The sequence below is a fragment of the Emydura macquarii genome, unplaced genomic scaffold (genome assembly GCF_026122565.2).
Source record: "Emydura macquarii macquarii isolate MOO-44397 ecotype Brisbane River unplaced genomic scaffold, CSIRO-AGI_Emac_v2 contig_2422, whole genome shotgun sequence".
NCBI classification, from domain to species: Eukaryota; Metazoa; Chordata; order Testudines; family Chelidae; genus Emydura; species Emydura macquarii.
In genome coordinates, this window is record NW_027132559.1 from 32,958,136 (window position 1) to 32,970,242 (window position 12,107).

General features: G+C 42.2%; 1 protein-coding gene across 1 annotated transcript in view; it reads left to right on the plus strand.

Annotated features, from left to right (window-relative positions):
* Positions 1 to 12,107, plus strand: part of CYP51A1 (cytochrome P450 family 51 subfamily A member 1) — a 38,913-nt gene that overhangs the window by 21,385 nt on the left and 5,421 nt on the right. The window contains exons 6-9 of the mRNA XM_067562219.1: positions 5,547 to 5,666; positions 7,066 to 7,261; positions 7,654 to 7,749; positions 11,338 to 11,506. Coding sequence (XP_067418320.1) covers positions 5,547 to 5,666; positions 7,066 to 7,261; positions 7,654 to 7,749; positions 11,338 to 11,506 — 581 coding nt within the window. The remainder of the gene's footprint in view (positions 1 to 5,546; positions 5,667 to 7,065; positions 7,262 to 7,653; positions 7,750 to 11,337; positions 11,507 to 12,107) is intronic.

The following is a 12,107-nucleotide window of genomic DNA, read 5'->3' on the forward strand; positions in this document are numbered from 1 at the left end:
AAATTGACCTCTGACCAGAAGAAAGAAAAAAGGTGTAAATCCCTTTCTGCTGATCTGATCTTGAGGCCACATAAGACCAATGGGCTGTTGGACCTTAAGGGTGCCTCAAAACTGAGACAGAAGTCCTGAGTACTGGAGCTGGTACCAGCCATGCAAAGCCAGAGACATCAAACACTCGGACAGGGATCTCCGTAGTTATATTAGCCTGCTTCATAGTGAGACAACCAGAGAGAGCATTGGCAACTCTGGAACAGGATAGGAAACTCACTCAGGTACTGATCATCTTACTGTCTGTGGGCACCATTTTTAACTTGGTCTGCCCTGCACCGGTCTACCGTAACAACACTGCCCTGGCCCACTCAGAAACCTAGCTGGTGTCACCAGTAAGTGCAGCTGCAATAGCCAGAAAGATGCCTGTCTTGGCAGAGTGGGCCAGGGCAGTGTTGCTCAGCTTCAATGATTCATCCTTTGGGTTGGATACCTCTTACTTTTATGAGGCAAGGTCCCTTTCTTCTAGATATCTGCTGTTCACGCTTATCCTCCGACTTGCAGAACTGCCAGCAGCCACCCCAGGCCAGGTGTCAAGACTTGGCAGCATCAGCTTTGGCTAGGGGATCCAGGTCCACTTACCTGTGGCCTAAGGCAGAACACAGTATTGATCCAGTTCAGTACAGAGATGATTGATACCAACCCCTTTGGGCTCTGGTACTGTATGAGAATGGTCTGTGGCCCCTTTTGGGTCCTCAGTACTATCAGAGACTGACCTTCATGGTGCAACTGGTCTCAGCCTCCTGCCCTGGTACAGCAGGCTATCTGAGAGGAATGGGTGATACTGGCCACAGTGTTGTTGCCAGACGGGATCTGTCAGCCTCTACCCCTGAGGACTCGAGACCAGGACCTTACGAGGTGGGTAGCAGCAATCCTGGAGATACCCACCAAGGAGGTTTGGGACACTCTGCACATGGTCCTCGACATCCATCACTCCTCAGCACCAGGGCACATAGTGAAGTGAGCCCAATCAGCGAAGGCCTTGTAGAGTCTATAAAAGCCCTGTGATTGGTCCTGATGTTCAAGTGAGCGGATAGATGGTACCAAGTCCCAGCTACTGTACACAAACAGTTCTACTCCCATTCAGTACCAGGATCCCTGGTCATAATCACAGCCATTGAGAGGACTCATCTGGGCCATGAGAATGTGACTGCTAAGGACAAGGAGGCTAAATGCCTCTGTCTTCTGGGTATTAAAGCTCACTTTTCGTCAAGATTCTAGATGCGGATTGTGATCTTAGTCATATTTCTCTATGTAAACCAGTGTGCGTTTCAACCATTTATTGAAAAGGTTCCACAAGATTACAGGCAGAACTTTTGCACCATCCTGGTGGAGGAGCACTGCGTGGTGGCCAGAACAACACCACAGGTAGTTTTGGCTGCCATTGATTCTTTCTTCAGGGCAATGAAAATGGTGGTTCTTCATGGCTGGCTTTTGGAGGCATACCTGGAGAGTTGCAAATAATAATTGAGGACTTGCTTTTTGAGGGCTGATCCCTCTTCCACGAGAAAACTGACAAGGCAATGAGATCACTCAGAGATTGCAGAGCAACCCTCAGTTCCCTGGCTACATACACTGGGCTTACAAAAGAAGGCATTTTAAGCCTCAACCCTTCCAACACCAACCATTCTTTTAATACAGACCGCCTGAGCCTCCAGCCCATAGGCAAAGGTCCTTGAGATGAAAACCTACTAGAGGGCGGTCCTCCCAGTTGCACCCCCTATATTGACACCAACCAGGCAATACATTTGATTTGGTACCCATGGACAGGATACCATTCATCTTGTGGCCTTTGTCTTCCTACTTTTTTGGTCACCATTTGCCCCACTTCCCGCACACCAACATCACCTCAGACTGCTGAGTTCCAGAGGTAGTCTGGAGAGGCTACACCATTCTATTCATCTGTCTTCCCTGTCCCTCTTCAGGGTCCCCTCCCACAAGAATTTGCTTCACCAGGAAGTGCAATTCCTTCTTGCTTTGGGTGCCATAAAGGAGGTTCTATTCAAGATATATCAGGCTTTGCCTGATACTAGACCTCAGGGCTCTCAATACGTATTTAAAGAAGCTCAGATTCAAGATGGTTTTCCTCTCCGCTATCATTCCCACCCTGGACCAGATGGACTGTTATGCTGCCCTTGACCTCAAGGATGTCTATTTCCATATTGTGATACACCCGGCACACAGGCATTTCCCAAGGTTTATGTTCAACAGAAAATACTACCAATACTGGTCCTTGTCTGTAGGCGGTCTGCTGTACCTCATGTATATACCAGGTGCATTGCGGTGGTAACAGCTCACCTGAGAAGAGCTGGCACTCAGATGTTCCTGTACTTGAATGACTGGCTGAAGAAGGGACGCTCTCAGTCGGAAAACCAGACCCATGTATTGCTCATCTTCCAGTTGTTCCAATGTTTGGGCCTGCTGGTGAATGAAAAAAGTCCATGTTAATCCCCACACAGCAGACAGAGTTCATCGGGGCCATTCTTGACACATTCACGCAACAGCCTACCTACCATTCAATAGGTTTCACGTCATATGCATCCTCTGCTTCTACCTACAGTACCATCCTTTAGTGCAGGTGAGACCTTGCTTCCTGCTGCTGGGCCTTTTGGCAGTGTGTACCTTTTGTAACCTCATTTGCAAGACTCCAGTTCAGGCATCTTCAGGCCTGGCTCTCCTCAGTCTACAGCCCAAGGTGTCACTGCCTAGACAGGTGGTGCATCTTTTCCCAATAGTCCTTCAGTCTGTGGATTGATGGACGAACCCTTGCAACGTGCACAGGGTAGTCTTATGCACTCCCAGTTCACACTTGAGAACTATGGTCACTGATGCTTCCACATCCAGATAGGGAGCCCCTATGGACAACCTTACTGTGTAGGGCCTCTGGTCAGTTACAGAAAGGATCCTGCATATCAACTGCCTAGAGCTCAGGGCCATCTACAATGCCTGCCTTGCCTTCCTTTCCATGATTCATGGTCAATCAGTCCTGGTAATGAGGGGCAATATGGCAGCTGTGTTCTACCTAAATAGGTGGTGGTGGTGGGTGTGGATGTCCTTTGCTCTATAACAACAAGCTATTCACCTTTTGGGTGAACAGTGTGAAGGTGGACAGTCCAAGCAGGGTTGTCTATGACAACCATGAATGAACTCTCTACAAGAGGTCATATGGGCCATCTTTTGGCTCTGGGGTACTCCACATGAGTCTTTTTGCAAAAGCACAGAACAACGTATGTCATCATTTTTACTCTTGGGAAGGATGTAGTCTTGACTCTGTCAGATATGTTTCTTCTTCCTTGGACAGAGGGTCTCTTTTCACATTTCCCCCCGTCACTCTGCCACCCACAGTTCTGTGGAAGATCAAGTGGGAGAAAGCCAATGTACTCCTCATAGCCCCAGTATGGGCAAGCATCTGTGGTTCAGGGATCTTTACAACCTCTCCATAGTGCCTACAATCTCTCTGCCCATGATCCCCTTCACCTGACAGTGTGGGTGCTTGCTGGCTGATGTCAGCAGAGCTAGCCAGCTCTCAGGATGTTCAGCGTATTCATATTAACAGCAGAAAGATCTCCACTATGTCCACTTAGCTGGATGAGATTCTTGCATTGGGTGCTGCAACATCAGATGTCCCATGTGCTTACTAGCATCCAGGACATTCTGGATTACCTGCTACATTTTCAGCATTCCAGTGTCTCACTAAAGCTGGGTGCACCTTCTTGCCATCTCTGTGATCTACCTGCCTATTGACCAATTTTCGGTTTTACCCCACTCCATGCTGAAGAGGTTTTTGAAGGGCATTTCAAAGCTCTATTCACTGGTCAGGGATCCAGCCCCAATGTGGGATCTCAACCTGATCCTTCCATAACTCATGGAACTCCCCCTTTGAGCCTTTGGCCACATGCTTCTTACCTTATTTATCAATGAAGGTAACATTCCTGTTCGTTATTATTTCTGCCAGGAGAATCAGAGCCCCAGACCCTGATGGCAGGACTACCTTATATATTATTCATTTGGACAAAATATCTATGAAGCCATATCTATGAAGCCAAGACATAGATTTCTGTCCACCATGGTATCTGAATTAATTCAATGTTAATGAAACTATCCAACTACCTGTGTTCTTTCTCAAATTTCATGCTCGTGGATTGAACAGGAGCTACGGCCTCCTTGACATGCACAGAGCCATTTTGGTCTACCTTGACAGGACTAAATCCTTCCAAAAATCACCCAGGCTGCTCCTGGCCTGTGTAGAGGGGCTTAAAGGGCAGGTCATATCTTCACAGAGAATATCAAACTGGATTGCCCAGTGTATCTGGACATGTTACCAGTTAGCTGATCTGTAGCCACCCAACAAGGTGAAAACACATTCCACCAGGGCACAGTCGATCTCTGTGGCCGTGCTGGCACACCTCCCCATTCAGGATATTTGCAAGGCAGCAACCTGGACCTCAGTGCATACTTTTGTTGATAAATTGTATAGTCAGCTGCTTGACTATGCTTTGGTTAGTTATGAAATATGTTCAGGAGACCAAATAACCAATGTCAGTCGGGTTTATTGCGCTAAGCCTATGATAATGTAGTAAAGGAAAAAGATTCTATATGATACCAGTCTCTGGGAAGCCATCTCATGCAGTGATCTTACATTCACCTTATGTAGAAGATGTGCTCACAGAGTTACACATTTCAGCTGGTATTATTTATGTGATGATTTTACAGTTACACATTTCTTTACATGTCACTAAAATCCAACCCATTAATTTATGCCAGTTCCCAAACTTGTTCTGTTCCTTCCTTATCTTTGTTTTGGATACTAGGATTCCAGATACTGGTCCATGAAGGTACTTCCATGGCTTGTACTAAGACATAGAATGAATGTACTGTATCTTGATTTTTGACAAGTTTCTTATCTGTTTATGCGAAATGCTTGCTTCAACAAATGCAAGGTGTTATGGAATACTTAGCTTAAATTAACAGGATTACTGTAACACTTTAGGTTATATCAGTGTTACGGTATTCGTGCTTAATTGCAGGGTGGGTTGGGGCATGTTGTTACACAAAGCAGCTCTCTCTCTGGTGCCATCTCATCCAACACAATGCAGCCTGAACCAGTCTTTCCTTGCTATATTTCATTGTGTTTCTGGTATGTGCATAGTACTGTGATGCACGTTATCAACTCCATATTCCCAGAACTCCTTGATGCAATTATACCTATCAGATCACATATGTAATCTGTTCTGTGCCTGTTCTGCTCCTCACAATGATATCTGAAATTACTATGACCCACTTAATAATATTCAGGTAGTATATGACTGATATGTCACTGAAATATTCCTTTTAAAGACCAGTGAAAACTTTGAATAAAGTATTTAATGCATCTTATCTAAACAATCTTTTGGATTTTTACTGATTATTTGCAAATTTCTACACATTTTATAAGTATTTACAATATTTAGTGTGTTTATTTTATACACAGATGCTAATAAAAATGCTTTGAATTACAGACGTAGAGACAGAGCACACAGAGAAATAAAGAACATTTTCTATAAAGTAATCCAGAAACGCCGGCAGTCTGGGGAAAGGGAGGATGACATGCTCCAAACATTGCTGGATGTTACCTATAAGTAAGTGAAAGTGTTGAAGTCTTGTCACTTAGAAGCGTAAGGGGGAAGTGCTTAGTATTTTAACAGGGGAGGCTTCATTTACCAAGTCGTTGCTGCATGACTCTTTTTATCCATTTCACCCTCCTCACATCTCTTCCTTGGGTTCTTTGGCTTTCCCCCCTTGTTTGCAGCTTACTGTAGGCTTTTGGAAAGATCACCTCTTTCCATGCCATTTTGACCAGGATAGTGAGTGGAATTTAGACCTTTTTGCCTTTGCCACCTCTTTCTAGAGGCAGAAGGATTTCACGTTGTTTAGGCGCAGACTGTGTGAAGCACCCAAACAGTAGATTTCTTAAAAACAAGATTGATTTAAAAATGGAAAAAAAAATCAGACTAAAATAAAAGAAATGGTTTGCATAACATACTCATCTGAATACTGTGCACAGCCCAGGAGTTTGGCTTCCTTATCTTAATTACAGAGAAGGAAGATGTTACATGGCTAGGAAGCAAAACCCTTTTTCCCCTCCTTAGTCAGCCGAACAGCCTCATTTTCCATCTCACTTACCCAACTTACTTATCAATCCTTAGGATAAGGAACACTTCTAACCCCGTCAGATGAGGTCACCTCAATGTTTCCATAATGCGGATTTTATCAGGAGTCTCCTCCAGAGGATATGCCACAGTCAGTATCCCCCCAAACCAGTATAGTTGTCTTCTAATCATCTCTGGAAAGCTTCCCAGCCTTCTTCTCTTTGAGTCCCATATTTCAAAAGCCCTCTTTAGCTGAATTTCTGTAGCCTAATCAAGGTTTTTTATTTGCATTTCCATTATGTACTGCAGGAGTTACACTGTACCCCTGCTGGAGGTCTCCAATTTCTTGACTGTACCTCTGCTGGATGTCTACCGTTTCTCTGTTGCCCTCAGAGTCTCTCTTGAAATCTTTCAGCAATTTTTCTTACCATAAAATATATATTGACAGACTGCAGACCCTCTCTCACAACTCAGTTCTCTGTATAAAGAAAAAGAATGTGCGCGCACATTGGTGATTCAATAAAATTCCATGCACAAATGGCAGACTTCAGGTGTGGTCTTGCCAGGTTCATTACTAGCTGTGTTTGAGTGGAGATCAAAAGGCTTGAAGGTCATTTGTTATAGATGCTTAGCCAAATCCGAGGCTTCTCAGCAGTTGTGAAATAGCTGATGCTTTTCTCCCTCATGGCAACCTGTAAAATGACTGTCTCTCTAGCTCCTTGCCTTGCAATCTGTCTTCTTTCCCATGAATCTGCAGTTCCCCCAGCTGGGGCGGGGGAGGGAAACTTAAGGCAAAAGTAACTATGATCAAACACTCAACATGGTATATGACACTATATCTGTAAACCTAATCAACTAAAGCAAGAATATATTTATTCCCTTACTGTAGAGATGGCCATTCGCTGACAGACGATGAGATTGCTGGAATGCTTATTGGGTTGTTATTAGCAGGCCAGCATACATCTTCAACCACCAGTGCGTGGCTTGGCTTCTTTTTAGCTAGAGACAAATCGATACAGGAACAATGCTATGCAGAACAGAAAGCAGTTTGTGGAGACAACTTGCTGCCACTAAATTACGACCAGGTTTGTTTGTTATATAACTTTTTTAGGCTATCTTTAAATTTTTGAAAATGTATTTATGAAAGTGTTTAAACTCTTAATCAAATACTCGGTTACAGTAACAGCATCCATGCCATAAGCATGCTAGATGCTCATATCTCTGAACTTGGTGAATGAAAACAGGTTTTGGTGGAAACTTGTATTCTGATATCACTTCCTAGATAATGGAATCTTCTTTTTAAGTCAATCAAATGAAGAAGCAGAAGCGAACAGAGTAGCTAGTGAAGTATATATATTGAATTGTGTATTGAAAATATGATCAACTTATATGGTTTTTCAAATGGAATAATACTCTTTTATGAATGATAAATATTCTTAAATCATAAGGCAACTGATAAAGTTTACTATATTTGCAGTTAAAGGATCTGAATATACTGGACCGCTGCCTAAAAGAAACTTTAAGGCTTAGACCTCCCATAATGACCATGATGAGAATGGCCAGAACTCCCCAGGTGAGTACGTTTTGTTGACTCTGTCCAGCTCAGTGCTGTGGCTATAATGTAAATTAAGTGTAAAACTGTAGTAGATAGGGAATGACACAGTCAGAAAGGATGCAAATCCAAAATAGGTTTTTAACTTAGTAAATGTGCTGCCATTTCAATGAGCTTAGCAAGTTATTCAGTGAGCTACACGGTGTGCAGAACATTAATTGACATAGGGGAGTAGGATGACTAGAATGTGATGGTTTGGCCTATTCCTGTCAGACCAAGGAAAATGAAGGGGTATTTGGGAGCCAGTGGCGATCATCTGTTTATCAGAGAACTTCTTGTGGGATTTTGTACCTTACTAAATGACTGTTGCTGTGAGTCTGTTACACACTTTTCTTTTAAGGACATAAAGATCAGGATTTCCCCTGCCTTGGAACTTGTCTACTTTTCATAGAATCATAGAATATTAGAGTTGGAAGGGACCTCAGGAGGTCATCTAGTCCAACCCCCTGCTCAAAGCAGGACTAACCTCAGCTATATCATCCCAACCAGGGCTTTGTCAAGCCTCAGCTTAAAAACCTCTAAGGATGGAGATTCCACCACCTCCCTAGGTAACCTATTCCAGTGCTTCACCACCCTCCTAGTAAAAAACTTTTTCCTAATGTCCAACCTAGACCTCCCGCCTGCAACTTGAGACCGTTGCTCCTTGTTCTGTCATCTGCCACCATCGAGAACAGCCTAGCCCCATCCTCCCTGGAACCCCCTTTCAGGTAGTTAAAGGCCGCTATCAAATCCCCCCTCACTCTTCTCTTTTGCAGACTAAACAAGCCCAGTTCCCTCAGCCTCTCCTCATAAGTCCTGTGCTCCAGCCCCCTAATCATTTTTGTTGCCCTCCGCTGGACTCTCTCCAACTTGTCCACGTCCTTTTTGTAGTGGGGGGGCCCAAAACTGGACACAATATTCTAAATGCGGCCTCACCAATGCCGAATAGAGGGGAATAATCACTTCCTGTGACCTGCTGGCAATGCCCCTCCTAATGCAGCCCAATATGCCGTTAGCCTTCTTGACAACCAGGGCACACTTTTGGTGTACTTTTGGTACTTGTGAACATGGAATTAGTATATTTAACTTTATTTTTTTGTACTGCAGTATTTCTGTCAGTAAATTAATCTTGTTTCTTTCTGATGGGCTTCCTGTCTCTTACATTGACACTTGTTCCTTTGTACTTTGGAAAACATATTGCTATTTAATATGAACTTTCATTTCTCACCTCTTGGTCTTAGTTTGATTTGCAGCTTCTTTTTACCCTGTTAGTACTTTCCTTGTCTGATATACCTCACATATGCTCCTGCAATGCACATCAGCTGAAGTCAGTGCTTAGCATATCTGAAAATGAGGCCTTATATGTCCCGGCTATTAAGCAGTCTGATTACCTCTGTCTGTATGTCCCCTAGGGCACAAACAACATTATTAACAAAAAGTTTTCTACATGGGTGGGTGGGTGAGAGAGAGAGAGAGACTGATGTTGGAGTGGAGTGCTGTTTAGGTGTTGGTTAATATATAGTCTTACATAACTGTTGTATGATGTGGATGATAGCATACTTCAATTTGGGATTTTTAAACTTTTTAAAATTTTTACTGCTTGTGGTGTTTGGATGCTCACTTGAATGACCTTAACTGCATTGCAACTAAATTTTTTGTGTGCGGGTGCATGTGGGTATTAAGAGGTCTAGTTCTGTTGGACGCTCTGTTTGGGGGATGAACAAGTCAAGCTGGTGGTGATAGATATATCACTATGTATGATATTTTAAGAAAAAAAGGTGGAGGTGATACTTTCCTTATTGCCTCTTACTAGTTTCAGCTCAGTTTAGTTCAGCATTAGATGCAGCTGTAACAGGTTGGTTTACTCTGAAAACATCTTGTTTAACTCATGTACTGCAAGGAAAAGAAGCTATTTCTCCTGTGTAGCACATTGTTCCATTTCTTCTTGTATGCATGCATCAGAAACCAGAACACTTCCTCTCCAAACACACCTTTTGTCTTTACATTTTTCTCTTGATGGTCAGCTACAGATATTTCTCAAGGTTCAGGCTACTACCCATGATTGGGTGACCAGCATTGCTTCTAATCAACTGACAAATTTTCTTAATCTTGTCTTTCCCTATTTAAATTTTCTTAAAACAAACAAACAAACCTACCTAAAGATGCCCACAAATGTGCTGTAGTAAGAGACCCCTTTGGTAGGAGAGTTTTTCTGCTCACCTTTTGTGTGTGAACATAAGCTCAACATTTGGTCACTCAACATGTGTGGTCATGCCTAGGGACACAGTCTCATCTTCAGAAGGGAGCCAGCAAAGTAGTAATGTCAGCAATTTTTACCCTAACATGCACCCTTCCAGATTCTGTCTTCAGTTAGCGAGGGCTGGGTGAAACAGGATCTAAAGATTAATGAGTAAACTGGAATAAAAAAAGTCCTTCTGGTAATTATGTCCCAGGCTTCTTTTTAAGATTTACAAAATAATGTGCGACACTTAAAAGAAAAAGGAGAGCAGTGTTACTTTCCTTTCATACTTTGTTTCTTTTTAATCTTTTTTGACTTCTGTGTCAGTCTTGATCAGTCTCCCTGTGCAGAGTTGGCCCCATTTCCTAGCATGCAGTCTTCGTTGGATGGTTCTTAGCATATTACAACCAACTGATCACATAATTTCAGTGTTCTGCTCTATAGTCTGTTTTACTACATTACGCTGGCAGTACATGTTTTGCTCTTAAATTTACTTAATATCTACACTTATGTACTATGTCACAAATAAATGTACTGTACATAAGATGCCAGTTTGGGAGGAAAGTATATTCAGTGGGGCATAGTGATTAATATAAAACACACAGTCACCAAAAATGGAAAGTTGTTATTGTGTAGCCTGCGCCACCCTTTTTATATTTTTTAAAAATGAATTCTTTATGCGGGGCTAATGGGCTCACTCAGGGTTCATGAGCTAAATATTACAATTATCTGAATACATACCTTGCATAGTTAGGAACATAGGATCTATCGCAGAAAACCCCCACCATATACTCCTGTTCATAAATTTATCAAGCTGTATCTTGAAAACTAGTTAAATTGTTTGCTCGTCTTGCTCCTAGTGGAAGGCTGTTACAAAACAGCATTCCTCTGATGTTAGAAACCTTCTTCTAACTTCCAGCCTAAATTCATTCAAGGCCAGGTTATACCTATTTGTTCTTATGCCAACATTGTCCTTTATGAACACATCGAGGGTAAACCGCAGAGAGGGAGAAGAGCTATTTAAAGCTATCTCCTCTCAGCCTATATTTTGCAAGGGTAAACAAGCCATGCTCTTAGTCTCATCTAATAAAAAGCTTTCCATTCCCCATATCATCCTAATAGCTCTTCTCTGCACCTGTTTTGACTGAAGTCATCATTCTTGACCTGGGTAACTAGATTGGTACAGAGTATTTCAGATGAGGTTTTAGACTACTTTAATTGTTCAGCCAAAAAAATCTCTTTATAAGCCCAATTGAGGATGACACTTTGGAGACCTTTGTAGAAGGGAAAAGGGAGAATTGCTTTTTGTAACAGGATTTTTTTTCTTGTAGACTGTTGCTGGCTATACTGTTCCTCCTGGCCATCAGGTTTGTGTCTCTCCCACTGTTAATCAAAGACTTAAGGATTCTTGGGCAGACGGTTTAGAATTCAAGCCTGACCGTTACCTCCAAGATAATCCTGCAGCTAGAGAGAAGTTTGCATATGTGCCATTTGGTGCTGGTAAGTAAAGTAGTAAGAAATTGCATTAGGTCATTGATAAAATAGCAGCATGTTAGTAATTCAAATATCTATTACCAAATGCCACCTTTACTTTTAAACTAAAAGCACGTAGGTTTTAAATTGACTAGTCTACTTAAAAAATTAAATAATTTCTGGTACAACACTTGAGACCTTGCCTCTTTGTGTGTTTTTACAACCACACAGTCCAAAGTTTTGAAAGTTTTTCTCTCTTCCGTTGCTTTGTGAAACACGCTCTCACATGAGAGACTGGTTGGACAAGGGGAAAAAAAGTGAAACTGACTGTAACAGCACTGTTTAATGCATGAAATAAACAGTTATTTTTCTTCTATTTCAATTAATGTAATTTTAGTTGTTGCTTGGAACAATAAGCAAGAAATCTTAGATGTGCGTGACTTTCAAGTTTGTGTCCTTATTGTCAAGAGAAAAAAAATACATTAATGTATAGGGAAGAATTTTCAGTGTAGAATTTAATTCCTATGTTCCTTTGCAACACTGTACATAACATTCAACAGAATATTCAGAAATATTAAAAAAAACCTATATGTGCAAAGAGGAAAGTTGTATGGCTGATCTGGGAACA